The sequence below is a fragment of the Boleophthalmus pectinirostris genome, unplaced genomic scaffold (genome assembly GCF_026225935.1).
Source record: "Boleophthalmus pectinirostris isolate CB_2022bp ecotype Guang Dong unplaced genomic scaffold, ASM2622593v1 HiC_scaffold_18, whole genome shotgun sequence".
NCBI lineage: Eukaryota > Metazoa > Chordata > Actinopteri > Gobiiformes > Gobiidae > Boleophthalmus > Boleophthalmus pectinirostris.
In genome coordinates, this window is record NW_026571133.1 from 22,143,441 (window position 1) to 22,163,305 (window position 19,865).

The following is a 19,865-nucleotide window of genomic DNA, read 5'->3' on the forward strand; positions in this document are numbered from 1 at the left end:
TGAAATCGACTTAGGATGTTTGCAGTAGTAAAGTGGAGTGGAGTGTAGAGAATTCATTAAAAAAAAAAAAAAAAAAATATATATAATATATATATATATATATATATATATATATATATATATATATATATATATATATATATATATATACTGAACTGTAAGCAGCATATCTTTTTTTTTTCAATTGCTATAAGCTATTTAGAGTCAGTAGTGGAAAAAGTACAGATACTGGAGTAAAAATACTTAAATCAAAGCATCTCATGAAAAAAATCAACGTAAGTAAAAGTACTGTTTAAAAATGTACTTAAAGAGTAAACGTAAAGGTATTTCATGCAGGTTCTGAGAGCTAATAAAACTTGCAGAGATGTTGGTAAGGATTTGTGCTGAATTTTGTTCAGTAGAAACAACTGAATTGTTTGCTGTTGTTGTTGTTGTTGTTGTTGTTTTTAGCTATTTTTATTTGTATATGTTAGTTTGCTCAAACTATGAACTTGTTAAAAATAACTCCCCAGACTTTTCAGCTGATACTTTTACTTTTCTTTATTTATTGTGATACTTTTATACAATATACTTTTACTTTTCAATCCCAAAAAAAATGTAGTGGAGTAGAAAGTACAGATACATGCTCTCAAATGTTGTGAAGTAACAATAAAAAGTATCCGTGTTAAAATGTACTTGAGTAAAATACAGATACCTTATTACTTTAGTACAATGCTTTACTTCTTTTATTTCATTACATTCCACAACTGTTTGGAGTCCACGATTTACCAAACATGAGAAAGTTGGCATGCATCTAGAGAGTTCCAATAATATAATAATATATAATAATATAGTTATAATATATAGTTGTTATAATATAGTTGTCTTTCATTCATTTCATCCCACCAGGGATTTGTCATTTTTTAAATCAAATGATGTGGTGAAAACATTACGGTCTGAAAACTAGAGCGTAGAAGTCAGAACCATGAGTCACTGCTGGTTTGGGCTCACGTTGAACAGAAAGAGTCATCAGTGCTGAAGGATACAATGGAAAACTCAAGGAACTTGTCTGGTGCTGAGATATACAGCTCTGTGTCATGTGTTTCCTATTTAAACTGACCTCATTCCTCAGACCGGAGCTTGTATTGTATGACATCATCATGTGCTGTCAATAGAAGAATCACTCTCATTACTGAGAATGCTGACATACAACTAAAACTATGCTCCAGACATCCCAAAGATAAACATTGTGATGCATCTTAGTCTTATTTTGATGAGTGGTAACAGGAAATGAAATACTGTATTAAGGAAGGGAAGTAGCTCCTGGTTTATACTGAGTTTTAAACAACCCCCAATTGTTCAAAGTTGAAAGCATTTTGAGCACTGTTGACAACAGCTGGGGAAGCCATTATGTTCTCATTGCAGAGCTCACCACAAACTACCCTAACCCTAACTGCTCATACTCTGCCGTTATAAACCTGTCACAGTGATTTTATTACATGAAGCTTTTACAGAACAAAAGGCCATTTGCAAAACCATGTTCCTTTCCAGGATAAATTTCTCCACCAATTCAGTTTCACGGTTTGTAAACAGATGTGTCAGCCCCTGTGTTTTCACATACATTTTTACAACCCTAAAAACATCACATCTGCATTTCTGTACTTTCCAGATTCTAAAGCCATCGTAGATGGGAACCTAAAGCTAATCTTAGGTCTAATCTGGACCCTGATCCTCCACTACTCTATCTCCATGCCCATGTGGGACGATGAAGATGATGAAGATGCCAAGAAGCTAACCCCAAAACAGCGTCTGCTGGGCTGGATCCAGAACAAAGTGCCTCAACTCCCCATAACTAACTTCCACAGAGACTGGAGGGATGGCAAGGCCTTGGGAGCTCTGGTGGATAACTGTGCCCCAGGTATGAAGCAAGGGGCGGGTAATTTAACAAAAGGGCCCAAAAAGTGGTAAAATAATGTATGTTAACAAAATTTGTGTCTTTCAAACAGGTCTATGTCCGGACTGGGAAACTTGGGATCCCAGTCAGCCTGTGGAGAATGCCAGAGAGGCCATGCAGCAGGCTGATGACTGGCTTGGAGTGCCACAAGTAAAGTTACTTCTAAATTTGTGTATTTATCAGTAATAGACTTCTCCTTTTGAGATGCTACACTCTGTTTTCAGGTCATTGCTCCTGAAGAAATTGTTGATCCTAATGTGGATGAGCATTCAGTCATGACCTACCTGTCCCAGTTCCCTAAATCTAAATTGAAGCCTGGTGCTCCACTGAAAGCAAAGACACTGCATCCCAAAAGGGCCAAAGCATATGGGCCAGGTAACCAACAAATATAAACTAAACTGAAGCAAAAACTTTTCATGTTTTACTAATAATATTGTATTTTTGTCCCAGGTATTGAGCCATTAGGAAATATGGTTTTGAAGCCTGCAGAGTTTTTGGTTGAGACTGTGGAGGCTGGACTGGGAGAGGTTCTAGTCTATGTAGAAGACCCAGAGGGACACACTGAAGAGGTGAGATTACATACATGAGTTGTAGAAGTAGCAGTAATACTAGTAGTAGTAACATAGTAATTGAGATAATAATTGTAATAATAGTAGTGGTATAGATATCATCATCATCATCATCATCATCATCATAATTATCATCATATCTTATGCTTTTCAGGCCAGAGTTATCCCAAACAATGACAAGAACAGATCCTATTCTGTGGTATATCTGCCCAAAGTTGAGGGACTGCATAAGGTAAAGCTATATTTTAGATTACAAAGTCATACAAAGACTTGCCACTGTACTGAATTGTTTATTTTGCATCCTCACAGGTAAAGGTGTTGTTTGCTGGACAAGACATAGACAGAAGTCCTTTCATGGTTACAGTGTCAAAAGCCATGGGTGACCCCACCAGAGTCCAGGCTCGAGGGCCGGGACTTCAGCCAGCAGGCAATGTAGCCAACAAGCCCACATACTTTGACATTTACACAGCAGGTAAAAGAAATATATATTGCAAACTATGGAGAATTTTGGGCTTATTGTTTTTGGTGTTCAACAGGAGCCGGAGCTGGAGATGTGGGCGTCATTATTGTGGACTCTAATGGACGCAGAGACACAGTGGAGATAGTTCTAGAGAACAAAGGGGACAGTATTTTCCGCTGCACCTATGTTCCTGTTTTAGAAGGAGCCCACACAGTTTATGTGACTTTTGCTGGACAACAGATTCCTAAAAGTCCATTCACTGTTCATATCTCTGAAGGTAAGCTCCTCTAAATCAATTACTTTTTATCAGTTTTTTTTCTTCGTGTTATTTATTAGGACACAGCTCAGGTATGTATGTAGTTTGCATTCATGTTTTTTTTAGTTCTGTTAAGCCCAACCACAATGAGACTTTTGGTTGTTTTTGGATTGAACTTGCTATGTTAATAACTGTGTTTGGAGCCTAATCCTGAAAATGCCATTCCCCACCACAATCATAAAATAGCACTTGACTGGTAAGGTCTTTTCTTCAGAGGCTCACTCATCCTGAAATATATAGATTTATCTTTCAAGATGCCTCCACTGTTATTTAGATCACATTCAGCATTAAAGAAACCCAGAAAACAAGTTTGATGTACCATGTATTCTTTGTATGAGGCCATTTTATTATGTCAAATATTTTCCTTGAGTGGATGATATGACTGCTGCACAGTTGGCCTGGAGGCCTCAGTCTTTTCTTAATCATCATGACTCTTACCTCCTCCAGTTTCACAGAGAAGCCCCTCAGCTGGGTCCCCTGTGCAGGCTATGCCTGAGTCTGTGCGCACTCCACCCTCAGACAAGACCAGAAGAGCTCCCCCTCCAACCCCTCCCAAACCCAGGCGACCAAGTTAGTAAAGGGGAGGAGCATGTCACTGGAGCCTGCTGCGCTAGTCCACTTTCTTTTCCCACTCAATCTGGCCTTGACTCCTCTGAGGGGTCCTCAGCTTTACAGCATGTGCTGGCGCCTGCTTCACTGAACAGCCCTCTGTCGTCAGAGTGAATGTGTGAGCTCTCTCAAGTTGTCAGAATAAACAAGTCCAAAAGTTTTTCTGTTTAAATAATTCTTATAAAAATGATTCCTCATTTTGAAAAAAATATTATCATGCTCACTTCTGGAATTGTTGCCAAAATACAACATTTATTGTTCATTTTATTGTTTATTTTTCATCATTTCATGACCAAATCTGTAAATGTTTAGATCTACTGTTAATACTGCAGTAGCAGTTACTGTTTTCTCTCATAACAAACTCTTGCAGTTCTTAACAGCTTCTTAACAACTATTTCATTCTTGCTGCTTTTCCTTTTTCAGCAACAAAATGCTTCTCCCAGTTCTGTTCAGCTGACTAACGGCCGAGACAGTCTACAGCCATTTATTTCAAAAGTGTTGAATGTGCAGTGAAAAATTAGTTGTATTTTTTCTGTAATAACTCTCATATAACATGTGCTTTTTCCTCACAGCTTGTAATCCAAATGCCTGCCGGGCGTCTGGCAGAGGTCTGCAGCCAAAGGGTGTGAGAGTCAAAGAAGTGGCAGATTTCAAAGTTTACACAAAAGGAGCTGGCAGCGGCGAGCTCAAAGTCACTGTGAAAGGACCAAGTAAGACATCAAAGTATGAAGGAATGTAGCAATAAAACAATAAGCCTGTGAGTTTATGGGTGTTTGATTGTAGATTGGCTGGATGAACCGGTCAAGGTGTTGGAGTTGGAGAATGGGCTGTATGAATGTAACTATTATCCCGTCAACACTGGCAAATACATAGTTACAATCACCTGGGGAGGACACAGCATACCTCGCAGGTGAGACACGTCCCATCAACATCTGTTTGGACCCTCACATGTACAGTACAGGTGTTCCTGGTGTTCCTGCAATCATAACATTCATATAATTCACAGCCCGTTTGAGGTGTATGTCAGTGAGGAGGCTGGCCCTCAGAAAGTACGTGCTTGGGGTCCTGGTCTGGAAACAGGCATGGTGGGGAAAAGTGCTGACTTTGTGGTAGAAGCCATTGGTATGGAGGTTGGAACGCTTGGTATGTGAATTTAATCAACTATTGTCTATAATTGTTTTATATTTCCGTCAGTACATTAAAACTCCTCTGATTCACAGGTTTCTCCATTGAGGGGCCATCTCAAGCCAAGATAGAGTGTGATGATAAAGGGGATGGCTCTTGTGATGTGCGCTATTGGCCCACTGAAGCTGGGGACTATGCTGTGCATGTCATATGTGACGATGAGGACATTAAAGACAGTCCCTTCATGGCACATATTCTCCCAGCTGCTTCCAGCATCTTTCCGGAAAAGGTTAGTTTAGAAGTTTTTTGTTTCTAATATTATTGGAAAGCTAACAGGTATTACTTTCTTTAGATAAATTGCTATGGCCCAGGTCTGGAACCAATAGGCTGTATTGTCAGCAAACCTGCCGAATTTACTATTGATACACATGGAGCTGGTGGTGGAGAATTGAAGTTATATGCACAGGTCAGATGCCAGTGTGTGGTTTGTTTTTATTACCATGTATAAAACTAAAAGCTATAACTATCTTGTATGATTTTTTATTATATTTTAGGATGCAGAAGGCTTTCCAATTGACATACAGATCACAGATAATGGTGATGGCACCTACTTTTGTGTCTACATTCCTACAAAGCCCATTAAACACACAATAATCATAACATGGGGTGAAGTCAATGTCCCCAGAAGTCCCTTCAGGGTAAGGAAACACAATTTCAGGCACATTGTGAATGTAGCCAACTGATAAAGGGCATGTCACCTCATATATAAGGCTTTGACACTTCTTATCATAAGATAATCAAACCATCTGATCTTCTTTGTGATGTGTGTGTGATGAAATCACTGTTTCCTTAGTTAAGCCCATTTAAGTGAGGTTTTGGAAATTCTGCTAGTGAGAAGCCCTATTAGGTTGAATGTGACAATTAACCCAGTTTACATGTTGAGGTGGTTATACTCAAGACTTGACACTTTTCTTTTCTAGAATAATTATATTAATAATAAAACTCACAATTAGAAACTGGTGGATGTATTACACCAAATAGTATATTGAGAAAATTTTATTTAATTTAGCTTGTTTCTCAAAAACAGGTGACTATTGGTGAAGGCAGTCACCCAGAGAATGTAAAAGTGTATGGTCCAGGGGTTGAACAATTTGGACTAAAGTCTAATGAACCGACTTATTTCACTGTGGACTGCAGTGAGGCCGGACAGGGTAAAAGATTATTTCTTTATCTCATTATTTTTATGTGTCTGTTTAAATACCAATTTCTCTCTCTCTCTTCAGGTGATGTCAGCATTGGGATTAAGTGTGCCCCTGGTGTGGTTGGTCCTGTAGAGGCTGATATCGACTTTGATATAATTAAAAATGACAATGACACATTTACCGTGAAGTATATTCCTCCGGGTCCTGGACAATACACCATTATGGTTCTGTTTGCTGATCAGGTAAAAGAAGAAATTAAATTAAATTAATCGCTGATGAAATAGGCTGTTGATTAAGCCAATATTTTTCCTTGTAACAGGAAATCCCCATCAGCCCTTTCAGAATAAAAGTAGATCCTTCTCATGATGCAGCAAAGGTCAGAGCTGAGGGACCAGGACTCAACAAGATAGGTGCATAAATGTGTACAAATCAGATACATAGTTTCTTTATTAAAACCAATTATATATATGTACATCTAAAAATTCTTTGTCTCATTTGAATTTTTTAGGAGTTGAAGTAGGAAAACCGACTCACTTTAACATTTATACGAAAGGAGCAGGAAAAGCTATTCCTGACGTGTACTTTTCTGGGACAGTAAAGGGTGAAGCCGTGCGTGACTTTGAGATCATTGACAACCATGACTACTCTTACACAGTCCGCTACACTGCTATCCAACAGGTAACACTGGTCTGGGTGTCGCAAGTAATAATTTTGTGACTTTAAGCTAATAGATTTCTGTTGTTTCAAAGGGTAACATGTCTATCACAGTGTGTCATGGTGGAGACCCCATCCCTAAGAGCCCATTTAACATCAGTGTGGCTCCTCCTCTAGACCTCAACAAGGTCAAAGTCCAAGGTCTAAATAACAGTAAGTACCAAAGTTAAATAATATTTAATTGTAGATTGTAGCATTGTAATGTATTTATGTCTATTTTCTCAAAGAAGTGGACGTTGGGAAGGATCAGGAGTTCACAGTTTGCACTAGAGGAGCTGGAGGTCAAGGGAAACTAGATGTGAAAATAACTTCTCCATCGCGACGGCCAATCCCATGCAAACTTGAGTCTGGCTCCAGCAATGAAACATACACAGTAAAGTACATCCCACCAGAGGAGGGCACCTACAGAATGGACATCTCTTATGACGGGAACCCGATTCCAGGTAGCCCCTTTTCTGTGGAAGGTGTCATGCCTCCTGATCCTTCAAAGGTAAATACACGTATACCATCAATTTCTCATTTGTTTGAAGCAGCAGATTGGAGTTCACAAGGAACTACAATTTTGTTCACCAGGTGCGAGCCTATGGTCCTGGACTTGAAGGCGGTGTGGTGGGTAAACCTGCACCATTTGCCATTGACACAAAAGGAGCTGGAACAGGGGGTCTTGGTCTGACAGTGGAGGGGCCATGTGAAGCTAAGATTGAATGTCAGGATAATGGAGATGGGTCCTGCTCGGTATCCTACCTGCCCACTGAGCCTGGAGAATACTCCATCAACATATTGTTTGCAGACCAGCACATCCCTGGGTCCCCCTTCAAAGCAACTGTGCAGCCAGTGTTTGACCCCAGCAAGGTGACCGCCAGTGGTCCAGGCCTGGAGCGGGGCAAAGTTAATGAGGATGGCTTCTTTACTGTGGACTGTTCAAAAGCTGGAGAGGCAGAGCTCACCATTGAAATCATCTCAGACTCTGGGGCCAAAGCTGAGGTCCATGTGCAGAACAACAGTGATGGCACATACTCCATCACATACATCCCACAGTTTCAGGGAATGTACACCATTACCATCAAATATGGAGGACAATCTGTGCCAAACTTCCCCACACGATTGCAAGTGGATCCAGCCATTGACACCAGTGGCATCATGGTGTACGGACCAGGAGTCGAACCTAGAGGTAAGGTCATGTTACTTGATTTTGTTACATTATCTGTATTTAAGCAATTGAAATCAACTACACATTTAAGTCTTCTGTCTAAATAATGTTTTTTTTCTTTTTTATGTTATTTTTTCTCTCTGCAGGCCTGTTGAAGGAAGTAACAACACATTTTACTGTAGATGCCAGAGTTAATTGTAAAACTGGGGGAAACCACATCAAGGTGGGCATCTCGAATCCCTCGGGCATCACCACAGATGCCTTCATTACAGACAAAGGTGATGGCACTTACAGAGTGGAGTATACGCCATATGAAGATGGTAAGGAATATCACAGTGACAGGGTTATTCTTTATCTTAAAGCCCCACCATGTAACCTTTTTGGCCAATAAATACGTACACATGTATTTTGTTTTCATTTTGGATGTTTTTTGCACTGAAATCTCCACAAACCTGACAAACCCAACTTTATCTAACTGTTCCACTGTCTTGTCATAAAACAAATCTATCACCATGGAAAATATTCTAAAGTCTGGTTTCTTTTTCTAATTCAGTGGAGTCATTCAGGTGATGTGCCACTCCAGAAAGTTGTGTGGTGTTGCTTTAAGCAAAACAAATAAATAATACAAATAAAAATAAATAACTGATGCAGTGTGTGTTTGTAGGATTTGTAGAATATTTTAATCTTGAGATGTTGTCAGGAGTCTAAAACAATATGTAAAAAACACTCTTTTTGCCAAGTCCTGCTTTCAGCACAAAAGTACTGGATATTTTTCAAATTATAACCTTATTTTCTTGATTATAATTGACTAAATTTGTTTTCATTAAAAGTAAAATGACTTCATGCATATACTAAAGCTAGTGGAAGAGGGAGGGAAAGGAGACTGTCTGGTATTAATAGCTGAAGCCAGATAGTTTTCCACTGATAGTAATGTGTGACATGTCAGAGCCCTCTGCTTTGTATGGGGCAGAAATACTCACTGTGGATCTCGCTCAAACTGGTCTTTTGATGAAATGCAGATCTCTTGTGTTCCAAAAAAGCAGCTACTGCACGTGGCAGCTTTAAGCCCTTAAGTTTCCTAAGGAAAATGCATGAATATTTGGCATGCATGGTTGATAATCTCTATTTCTTTAGTTAAAGGTGCTCTGCATAACTTTTCTGCTAGGTGGTTCACTACCTGGTTGTTTCAATGACATGTTATTGCTCTTCCTGGAATGTTCCACAGTTTGGCATTAAACACTTAAATCTAGCATTTATTTCATTGTGGATGTTTCTGTTACTCAAACTCTGTACTCTGTACATTGTTGGAGCAATCAAGATGTTTTGGCTCTCAGATTTTGAAATTGAAAATGAAGATTTAGACCATCTCATTTGAAAAAACATGCATTCTTACCGAATTGAGTTATGCCTTCTAACTTGGCCTGATGATGCCACTTGCTTGTATTTAATGCAATACTGTATTATTTTGAATCATATTTTAGAGTTATACATGTTTGAATATCTTTCTGTAGGTTTGCATCTAATTGAAGTGTTGTATGACGACGTGCCAGTGCCCAACAGTCCGTTCAGAGTTGTCGTTACTGAGGGTTGTGACCCCAGTCGAGTGCGCTCTTACGGCCCTGGTCTGGAAGAGGGACTTGTGAACAAACCAAACCGTTTTACTGTGGAGACTAGGTAATGTTAATGTAATGTTAAATTATATGTAACATTTTTCTCAATGCTTGTCCTTGTGGAATTTTGCTCTTATTAGGGGGGCTGGTACTGGAGGTTTGGGCTTAGCCATAGAGGGTCCCTCTGAAGCAAAGATGTCATGTAAGGACAACAAAGATGGCAGCTGCAGTGTGGAGTACATCCCCTTTACCCCTGGAGAATATGATGTCAACATTACCTTTGGAGGACTGCCTATCCCAGGTCATTGACCTGCAGGCCCACTCTGTACATTCTAGTACACAATAAAAACACCTAAATTTTTTGCTGCAGGGAGTCCATTTCGGGTGCCTGTGAGGGAGGTGGTGGATCCAAGTAAAGTCCGGTGCTCAGGTCCAGGACTTGGAAATGGGGTCCGGGCCCAGGTTCCGCAGACCTTCACTGTTGACACTAGCAAAGCTGGGATGGCCCCATTAGAGGTTCTCTTGTATGGGCCAACAGGTAAAGAATGAAGATTCCTTTTTTGAACATCTTAATCCTTTAGTCTCAGTATCACTCGAGTGAGGTGGATTTTGTCCTCCTTTTGTCTTGCATAGGTCTTACAGAACCAGTGAGCATCACAGACAATGGGGATGGAACTTACACAGTGAACTACACACCTGCCCTTGATGGTCCATACACAGTGTGTGTCAAATACGCTGACCAGGAAGTCCCTCGCAGGTAAGCAGTGAGTGAGTCTAGATTCATCACAGATAAATGTTTATGAAATGCAAGACTATAATTCAACCTTTCCTCAGCCCTTTCAAAATAAAAACACTGCCGGCTCATGATGCCAGTAAAGTTCGTGCTAGTGGTCCGGGACTGAATTCATCAGGAGTCCCAGCCAGTTTACCTGTGGAGTTCACTATTGATGCTAGGGATGCAGGCGAGGGACTGCTCACTGTTCAGATATTGGTAAGTCACATAGAAATGCCTCATTTAGATTCATATATCTCTCTAGTGTCTTTGTCTGTGTCACTCACTCTTGGTGTGATTCGATCTGTGCTTATCCCGCCTGTTGGTATTTTGTTGGGGGTGTCCCGCTGCAGGGTCCTGATGGGTGCACTCGCGAGGCCTCTGTTTATGTGGAGGACTGGGGCAGGAGGGTGTGGGAGTCACATATAGTAAAAGGCACCATCCCCTTCCATATTCTTAAGAAAGGCAGCGTAAGGCTCCGACCCTCTCCCACTCACCCCTTCACCATGTCTTATGTCTCTCTCCTCACTCCTCCTTCCCAAGTGTTCAGCCAACCATTGTAATACCTACTTTCAAACAAATTACAAGTATTCATGGATATATTTTCATTGTTTTAGATTAAATATGATTTTAAAAATAGCCATCATACCCTTTTGTGGCGTTCTTATGCACTTACCTTCATTGCTTTTGCCTGATAAGCTAACAGGAGAATTTTCTGATTTGTCTAACTAGGGACTGCCTCCAAATGTGTGTTGACCAAATGTTTACTGCATTTTAAATAGATTTAATTCTTGCGTGTGATTTCTTTGTGAAATATGTAACAGACACTCACAACACTGGTCTCAATGACAGGAGTTAATTTTTTTCAGTAAAGGAAATTTGCTTTTTGAAAACCGAACTTTGTGATGCTTTCATTTAAAAGTCTTGTTTTATTATAGCTATAGAGGATTCTGTAGGTAAAATGAGACTTCTCTACAGCAAATTTATGTCTATATCATTAAATTTTTTTTAAATTACACTCTTTAATATGAGTCTTACATGCTATCAAATTTTTATCTCTCTTGGCACCACAGATGAGGAGTTTTGGCTCCTGCTGAGAGACCAGTGATGGCCTTTTGACTATTTGTACAAGTTTGTATTACACTGCTACTCATGTCCTTAGGATCCTGAGGGGAAACCCAAGAAGGCAAATATAAGAGACAACCGGGATGGGACCTATACAGTCTCTTATGTCCCTGACATGACTGGGCGCTACACCATCACTATCAAATATGGAGGAGATGAGATTCCTTATTCACCATACCGTATCCATGCCATTCCCACAGGAGACGCTAGCAAATGTCTGGTCACAGGTTAGTCAAGCTAAACACAATGACATTTTTTTTTCACAATTAAATGTCTAACTGTGGGATTTTCTGTCATATAGTGTCTATTGGGGGGCATGGACCAGGTCAGTGGTTTTCATAACATACACATATTTATTGATTTAGCTTGAATATCAAAATATTGACTTTTTGAAAATGTTTATCATAAGGTTCAGGAGTAAGCCCGACCATTCAGATTGGTGAGGAGACAGTCATCACTGTGGATGCAAAGGCTGCTGGGAAAGGCAAAGTGACTTGTAAAGTGTCCACTCCTGATGGTGCTGAGCTGGATGTAGATGTGGTGGAGAATGCAGACGGGACCTTTGACATTTACTACACAGCACCAGAGCCAGGGAAATATGTGATCACAATCCGATTTGGAGGGGAACACATCCCCAACAGCCCCTTCCATGTGGTGGTGAGTCTCTCTGTTGTTATGGGGACAAGGATGACACCTGTTGGTGAAAAGTTTGTACTGCAAAATTGTGAATTCAAATGTGAAAAAAAACATAAAAATAGAAGTACTCAGTGGTTTCCATAATACTATGCCCATGATGGTTTGCTTAAAAACTTTACCTTGCTTCCCGTTGACAGGCCTGTGAAACTATACCAATGATTGAAGAACCATGTGACAAGCTTCAAATGCATCCGCCCTACTCTCCTTATTTGGGCTTATCCCCTTCATGGGTACAATATTATCAACCTTTTCCTCTTGGCCATTCTGGCTCCTACAAACTGTCCTTCATCATCTCAGTACAGCAAAGTGTCACCATTACAACTCACAGTCATGTGGCTTTAAATGTTATGCTCAGCTTGAGACTTGCATGACAATCTTGTCTGCTGCATCATAGCTGCCTCTGCTAAGACCCATGTAAACATACATCACATTTAATGTCTTATTTCCTGCAAGTGTTTTGGTTCATACTCAAAACCATCTGATGACTCTTTTTGGCCAGTCTGTGCCTCACTGTGACTCTCTGCTGTGAAGCTTCCTCTTCTGTCTGGACACTGTCCCAGAACTCCCAGTATGTGACTAATGCCCTTTCCTTTTGCCTTTGGTGCAGGCCACTGATGATCCCATCAGTGTTGGGGATGGGATGGAGGCTGTGCTCCGCCCCTTCAGCCTAGTAATTCCTTTCACTGTGCAAAAGGGAGAGATTACAGGTATTCAGCTATAGCAGAAACAGTAGCAGTACCTTTTCTCGTGTAACTGAAACTCATAACTGATTCTACATTAAGTTTGAGCATCATTTCATGTTGTTTAGGTGTTGTGCGGATGCCCTCTGGTCGAACTGCCTGCCCCTATATCACGGACAACAAAGATGGAACTGTAACTGTGAAATACTCTCCTACTGAAAAAGGCCTGCACGAGATGGACATCAGATATGATGGAAATCACATCCCAGGTAACCTAAAATGTATTGTCTGCATTTAAGCAGTTTGCACATACTTATTATGTGTTAATTGACATTTTGTTGGTAATAGGAAGTCCACTCCAATTTTATGTGGACGCCATTAACAGTGGTCATGTCACAGCTTATGGTCCTGGTCTAAGTCATGGTATGGTGAACAGACCAGCTGCTTTCACCATTGTTACTAAGGATGCAGGGGAAGGTAATACACAACATAAGAGTTACTAAAATAATAGAATAAACTAAAATGATTCATGTTAATATCTCTCTTTTGTAGGTGGTCTATCACTGGCTGTGGAAGGTCCCTCTAAAGCAGAAATAAGCTGTAAAGACAACAAAGATGGAACATGCACCGTCTCCTACTTACCCACTGCACCCGGGGACTACAACATTATTGTCAAGTTTGATGATAAACACATCCCGGGCAGCCCCTTCACTGCTAAGATCACAGGTGCAAACTCAGTAGAAGTCACCTTTGACATTTAATGAACTCTTTCTGAATTTATTGTGTGTTTTGTCATATTCAGGAGATGACTCAATGAGAATGTCTCAGCTGAATGTTGGCACAGCTACAGATGTGTCCCTAAAGATCACAGAGACAGACTTAAGCAGTTTGACCACAAGTATTAGAGCTCCATCTGGAAATGAGGAACCCTGTCTGCTCAAAAGACTGCCCAACCGCCACATTGGTAAGCTGTTTACTGTCTGTGTAGTTTGTATTTCCTCATTTTACAGTAACATTGCTGGTTAGCATATGTAATAGCAAAGGAACAACTATTTTATTTATAGGCATTTCTTTCACGCCAAAAGAAGTGGGAGAACATGTAGTGAGTGTGAAGAAGAATGGAAAACATGTGACCAACAGCCCATTTAAAATTATGGTTGGACAATCGGAGATCGGTGACGCTAGCAAGGTCAAGGTATATGGCCAGGGCCTAGTGGAGGGCCACACTCTGGAAATGGCAGAGTTCATTGTTGATACCAGAAATGCAGGTAACACAACCATCTTTGGTTGTTTTTGTTTTAATATGCATTTATTATATACTATATTCATATTTCTTTTTTACAACAAACTATATTTTAGGCTATGGAGGTTTGGGGCTGTCTATTGAAGGTCCCAGTAAAGTGGACATTAACTGTGAGGATGTGGAGGACGGGACATGTAAGGTCACATATTGTCCCACTGAGCCTGGAAACTACATCATCAACATTAAGTTTGCTGACCAGCATGTTCCAGGTTTAGACACTGCCCAAAAAGTTTTCCTTCTTGATTAATGATTGTTAGGGTTTGTTTACAAAGTATTTATGACCAACAGGAAGTCCATTCACAGTAAAAGTGTTTGGAGAGGGTCGGATGAAGGAAAGCATCACCAGAAGGCGACAGGCTCCCTCTATTGCCACTGTGGGTAGCACCTGTGACCTCAACCTTAAAATACCAGGTGAGCTGGGAAATCAGTGCTTCCTGTCTGTACTTCCTGTCCTTTCCGTTCCTTCTTTTTCCCATGGTGCGCCTCAGCCCCGGCTCTGTCCCCTGCTCACTTCCTGCTTCATTTGTAGGAAACTGGTTTCAGATGGTTTCAGCTCAGGAGCGTGTGACCCGGACTTTCACTCGCAGCAGCCACACATACACACGTACAGAGCGTACAGAGATCAGTAAAACTCGTGGAGGTGAGACCAAGAGGGAGGTCCGAGTGGAGGAGAGCACCCAGGTGGGAGGGGATCCCTTCAGGGACGTGTTTGGAGACTTCCTCGGCCGTGATGCTCTGAGTGGATTCAGCGGAATGCCAGCTGGTAGCAGACCACCACTGCAGGATGGTGTGTGGACAAGTGTGTTGTGTAAATCTAATGGAAAGAAAAATATTATTCAGCTGTTTTTATAGAGGACTAAGAATCAGCATATTTTAGTCGATCAAAGAGCATGCTTCTAATTTGCATTGCATTGTTTTCTTCTCACCCAAAAATAACATTATCATTAACATTATTTGTTTGTACATATCTTCATGGTTTAATCTCTGCATCTCTTTTGTGTTTTTAAAACTTGATGTTGTTTGTTGTTTTTTTCATAAACTTAGTATTGCATATTTTGAACCTTAACCATTTCTCTATCTTGTGCAGGTGAGGCTGCAAACCAGGAAATGACAGCTCAGGTGACCAGTCCTAGCGGCAAAACTGAGGAGGCCGAGATCATCCGAGGAGAGGACAGCACATACAGTGTCCGCTTCATCCCTCAGGAAATGGGACCTCACACAGTCAATGTCAAATACAGGGGGCAGCACGTCCCTGGCAGCCCCTTCCAATTTACTGTGGGACCCCTGGGTGAGGGAGGGGCACATAAAGTCCGGGCAGGGGGCACTGGTTTGGACAGAGGAGTGGCAGGGATCCCAGGTATTCTTTTACTCTCCAAATAGTTTGCTTTTGCGTATTGTTTTAGTTTTTTACTCTCTGTGGAGTTATCCAGGGATTAATGTGCTGTTCTTGTTGTCCTGCAGCTGAGTTCAGTATTTGGACCCGAGAGGCAGGAGCTGGCGGTTTGTCCATTGCTGTGGAGGGACCCAGCAAGGCCGAGATCACCTTTGAAGATAGAAAGGATGGATCATGTGGTGTGTCCTACGTAGTTCAGGAGCCTGGTGAGAATTTAATTTAAGAGAAAATAATTATTTATAGAATGACATATTGGCATGTAGAAAGTACAAGGATCTGTATCATATTCTGTTTTTTGTATTCCAGGAGATTATGAGGTATCTATTAAATTTAATGATGAGCACATCCCAGATTCTCCTTTTATTGTCCCAGTTGCTACACTGTCAGATGATGCCCGTCGTCTCACAGTCACCAGTTTGCAGGTGAGAAAAGTTGAATCAAGATGTCTTCTATTTGAAGAGGTTTAAAATAGATATATATACTATATATACTATTTGTCAATGTGCTCTGTAGGAGATGGGATTGGTGGTGGGTCAGGAAGCCTCTTTTGCTGTACAACTGAATGGAGTTAGAGGGCTAGTTGATGCCAAGATCCACACACCATCTGGAGCTATAGAAGAATGCTATATTACAGAACTAGACAAAGGTGATACCCTGTTATTGCTGTACTATTGAATAAATGTATAATTTTATGCTTTACACATTGTCATTCAAAAGGCCAGCTGAACTGTTTTACTTGGAATTAGTGAAGTTATCTTTTTTCCATTCTCTACAGACCAGTATGCTATCAGGTTTATCCCCAGAGAAAATGGAGTCCATTCCATTGATGTGCGCTTCAATGGCAGCCATATTCCTGGAAGTCCCTTTAAGATCAGAGTAGGAGATCTAGGGCAAGTTGGTGATCCTGGAATGGTGTCTGCTTTTGGGGCTGGATTGGAGGGTGGTATCACAGGTTTGCATAATACAATAATACATCAGATTATTAGAAGAACAAAAGAAAATGTGATTTTTAAATTAATGTATTCAATTCCTGCAGGTGTGCCAGCTGAGTTTGTCGTTAACACATGTAATGCGGGAGCAGGAGCCCTGTCCGTGACCATTGATGGCCCGTCCAAAGTGAAGATGGACTGTCAGGAGTGTCCTGAGGGATACAAGGTCTTCTACACGCCCATGGCTCCAGGAAGCTACCTGATCTCTATTAAATATGGAGGACCTCAGCACATTGTTGGTAGCCCATTCAAAGCTAAAGTTACAGGTATGAAGACTAAATCAATTTTGATACGAAACAGGTCTTTATGAAATTGTCTAGGTTTAATTAAGTAATTGTACCGTAAACCTATCTTTATAGGGCCGCGTTTGTCTGGTGGCCATAGTCTTCATGAAACCTCCTCAGTTCTTGTGGAAACAGTCTCCAAGTCCTCAGCAGTGGGCGGGGGTTTCAACTCTTTGCCCAAATTCTCTTCAGATGCTACTAAGGTCATCTCCAGAGGCGCAGGCCTTTCTAAAGCTTTTGTTGGTCAGAAGAATGCATTTACAGTGGACTGCAGCAAAGCAGGTAAAGACATAAAACAAAGTTTAAAACAATACAAATATTCCTGCTAGTGCCCTGGTAATTATCATACGCAATGCTGTCTATACATTTGGTTAATAAATACATAAAAAGAAAGTGATAATTATGGTTCTAGTTACAGCATAATAAACTGTAAACAACATGCCTATAAATTAGGCAAACTATACCTACAGTGAAATATTGTGTGTTCTCTTTTGTTCAAACAGGTACCAACATGTTGATGGTTGGTGTGCATGGGCCAAAAACGCCGTGTGAGGAGGTGTATGTGAAGCACATGGGCAACAGGATGTACAATGTCACCTACACTGTCAAAGAGCAGGGCAGCTACATCCTCATAGTCAAGTGGGGTGATGAGCACATCCCAGGAAGCCCCTTTCATGTTACTGTCCCTTAAAATTCATTTTTGGTCTTCTACTGAGACCCAATGAACTCTATTTTATTCTCCCTGTGACTGTTAATACTGCTGTAGGACTGCTGCCTCAGGTTCAGACACTGCACCGGTTTGTAGTGTCTGTCTGATGGAATTAACATGTGGATGAGCATTCATCAATTTACTCATTTCGATTTGAACACAAGCCCTGTTCTCACATCTACAATACAAACCTGTTCATATCAGCATTCCTGTCACAAGATGAATTCATTTAATTTAACCAACAACAGTGAATGATTGAGAAGAGGCAGTGACTACTCATTATATGTATAGTGATATTTTGAGTTTCACTGGGCTAAAATATTGCATAGATTCAGCCAAATCATAAAATGTTCCTTAATTTTTACAAACCTCTTCAAATGAATGTGGTAAAACCTGTGTGTAAACCAATGATCTTGAGCTGTGATTTTAATCATCTATTGATTTTTTTATTATATTTATTTTCAAAACATTTTTGACAGAATGGTCTTATATGGAGAATGTAAACTGAATTTTCTGCTGAGGTGAAAGCTGATGACAAATACATTTTTTAAGCTACAAGAATACAAGTGTGCAAAGGCTTCACCTTATTTTGGAAGTTAAAAATGTGATGTTGCAGCAGAATTATTAGAGAGTGACATTTTATAGTAATTTTCTATGTATCAAAATCTGTGAATTGTTTGATATACAACTTTCAGTCTGGTGAGATTGTGCAGGCATAATAAAGGGTATTTGCTTACTAAACGTGTTGAATGATTGTGAAAAGCTGCTGCTTATTTTGGAATCCATATACTCCACATTTCTATATGAGCCATTCTTTGGACCTTGATGGTGGTATTATTGTGTATTATGCTGTCTGAACTTCACTGAGGCATACCTCAAGCTAAAATTGTTATCTGAGCTTCTGGCAAAGTGTTTCTGATAAATCTTCACACATAGTTCAACAGCCTCTGCAACTCTTGACTTTGGCCAGTTATCAAGAGTCTGATAAATCAGGATTTTACAATTATATTTTATTATTATTATTTATTTATTTATTTATTTATTTAGTCCATTTAGCAGGAACAGTGTACATTCATCAACATTTCTGTAAATGTACCAGAATTAACTATTTTTATGTTATCCCTAGACAGATGGTAAACATGATTACGTATTATGGTATTACTATTATATCAGGCCGCCAGGTGGTAGCAGATTACTGTCAGTGAAACACGTGCTTTCGTTTCAGATCAACCCATATTTGTAAGTGCAAGCTTTTCTTATTACTTATTAATGTAAGTGTATAGTGAATACATTTTACCCTGTAATAGGACTTGTGATCGCTGCGTGTTTCAGGTTTCACTTAAACAACAATTAATTGTAGATAAAAGGCCAGCGTTAATGGTCAGTACTGATCATGGATCTATTAGGTACTGATGCTGTATTTAGGGTTGGTTATTTTTGCATAGATCTCGCGGTAAAAACATGTTCCATTAACAAGCATGTTGGCTTAATGGGCTGGATTTCAGATCGATCCCTATTTATTACAGTAGCCTATGCTATTCAAGAAATATACAGAAGAAAAATCAACTAATCTCATTCATAATGGAAAAAAAAAAAACAACAAACTGTGTATTGTGCAGTTTCTTTTTCAGACTCAGAGACTGCATTTATGATTCAACTGGGGAACAGTTCAGGGACTCTGCCTTTGACTTACACACATGGGTCAAAATCTTCTAAAGCTGAAAACTATCAGAATATACAAATCAATGTATCTGACCTTCACAGGAGAACAGGTATGGAGGAAATTAAATTAGTTGCGTATATAAAAGGTGCACACTCTAACTTTTCTATCTCCACTCTGTATATCACTCTTATGTTCCACATTATACCAACTTATCTATGTAATTTTTATTAAAATACAGATGTTTTTATTGCTCATACCTTAGAAAAAATGCATTTGTACATGTAGTTCTTCATAGATCTGGCCAAGCTGGCTTTCTGGCATCACCTGATGTCTATGTGGATATAGATGAGTTTAATACCATAGGTTGGAAAATGGCAGGTATAACAATAAACAACAGAAAAGTTACAGTTTCACCTTTAATGGCACCCACTTGTAGTATAGGCCTATATGGTGCATGTAGGACACAATCATTATAAAATGAAAGGTTCAATGCCAGGAACGCTCATTTGGTTTGTTATGGATCAAGTAAAAAAATTTAATCAAATCAAAGGCCAAAAGACATC

General features: G+C 40.0%; 1 protein-coding gene across 1 annotated transcript in view; it reads left to right on the forward strand.

Annotated features, from left to right (window-relative positions):
* Positions 1 to 18,380, forward strand: part of flncb (filamin C, gamma b (actin binding protein 280)) — a 19,176-nt gene extending 796 nt beyond the window's left edge. Inside the window, exons 2-49 of the mRNA XM_055154111.1 lie at positions 1,649 to 1,897; positions 1,986 to 2,083; positions 2,158 to 2,308; positions 2,384 to 2,502; positions 2,657 to 2,734; positions 2,812 to 2,974; positions 3,039 to 3,239; positions 3,726 to 3,848; positions 4,460 to 4,597; positions 4,671 to 4,797; positions 4,894 to 5,030; positions 5,108 to 5,301; positions 5,365 to 5,478; positions 5,567 to 5,710; positions 6,100 to 6,223; positions 6,296 to 6,456; positions 6,534 to 6,624; positions 6,723 to 6,892; positions 6,964 to 7,081; positions 7,156 to 7,418; positions 7,502 to 8,099; positions 8,225 to 8,398; positions 9,590 to 9,752; positions 9,829 to 9,989; positions 10,059 to 10,226; positions 10,322 to 10,445; positions 10,523 to 10,679; positions 11,623 to 11,812; positions 11,887 to 11,910; positions 11,995 to 12,242; positions 12,419 to 12,511; positions 12,889 to 12,988; positions 13,090 to 13,230; positions 13,310 to 13,438; positions 13,514 to 13,687; positions 13,764 to 13,925; positions 14,026 to 14,229; positions 14,321 to 14,473; positions 14,553 to 14,675; positions 14,794 to 15,051; positions 15,352 to 15,621; positions 15,726 to 15,863; positions 15,964 to 16,079; positions 16,171 to 16,303; positions 16,433 to 16,609; positions 16,694 to 16,912; positions 17,006 to 17,212; positions 17,434 to 18,380. Coding sequence (XP_055010086.1) covers positions 1,649 to 1,897; positions 1,986 to 2,083; positions 2,158 to 2,308; positions 2,384 to 2,502; positions 2,657 to 2,734; positions 2,812 to 2,974; positions 3,039 to 3,239; positions 3,726 to 3,848; positions 4,460 to 4,597; positions 4,671 to 4,797; positions 4,894 to 5,030; positions 5,108 to 5,301; positions 5,365 to 5,478; positions 5,567 to 5,710; positions 6,100 to 6,223; positions 6,296 to 6,456; positions 6,534 to 6,624; positions 6,723 to 6,892; positions 6,964 to 7,081; positions 7,156 to 7,418; positions 7,502 to 8,099; positions 8,225 to 8,398; positions 9,590 to 9,752; positions 9,829 to 9,989; positions 10,059 to 10,226; positions 10,322 to 10,445; positions 10,523 to 10,679; positions 11,623 to 11,812; positions 11,887 to 11,910; positions 11,995 to 12,242; positions 12,419 to 12,511; positions 12,889 to 12,988; positions 13,090 to 13,230; positions 13,310 to 13,438; positions 13,514 to 13,687; positions 13,764 to 13,925; positions 14,026 to 14,229; positions 14,321 to 14,473; positions 14,553 to 14,675; positions 14,794 to 15,051; positions 15,352 to 15,621; positions 15,726 to 15,863; positions 15,964 to 16,079; positions 16,171 to 16,303; positions 16,433 to 16,609; positions 16,694 to 16,912; positions 17,006 to 17,212; positions 17,434 to 17,621 — 7,955 coding nt within the window. The 3' untranslated portion in view covers positions 17,622 to 18,380. The remainder of the gene's footprint in view (positions 1 to 1,648; positions 1,898 to 1,985; positions 2,084 to 2,157; positions 2,309 to 2,383; positions 2,503 to 2,656; positions 2,735 to 2,811; positions 2,975 to 3,038; positions 3,240 to 3,725; positions 3,849 to 4,459; positions 4,598 to 4,670; positions 4,798 to 4,893; positions 5,031 to 5,107; positions 5,302 to 5,364; positions 5,479 to 5,566; positions 5,711 to 6,099; positions 6,224 to 6,295; positions 6,457 to 6,533; positions 6,625 to 6,722; positions 6,893 to 6,963; positions 7,082 to 7,155; positions 7,419 to 7,501; positions 8,100 to 8,224; positions 8,399 to 9,589; positions 9,753 to 9,828; positions 9,990 to 10,058; positions 10,227 to 10,321; positions 10,446 to 10,522; positions 10,680 to 11,622; positions 11,813 to 11,886; positions 11,911 to 11,994; positions 12,243 to 12,418; positions 12,512 to 12,888; positions 12,989 to 13,089; positions 13,231 to 13,309; positions 13,439 to 13,513; positions 13,688 to 13,763; positions 13,926 to 14,025; positions 14,230 to 14,320; positions 14,474 to 14,552; positions 14,676 to 14,793; positions 15,052 to 15,351; positions 15,622 to 15,725; positions 15,864 to 15,963; positions 16,080 to 16,170; positions 16,304 to 16,432; positions 16,610 to 16,693; positions 16,913 to 17,005; positions 17,213 to 17,433) is intronic.
* The last annotated feature ends 1,485 nt before the right edge of the window (positions 18,381 to 19,865 follow it).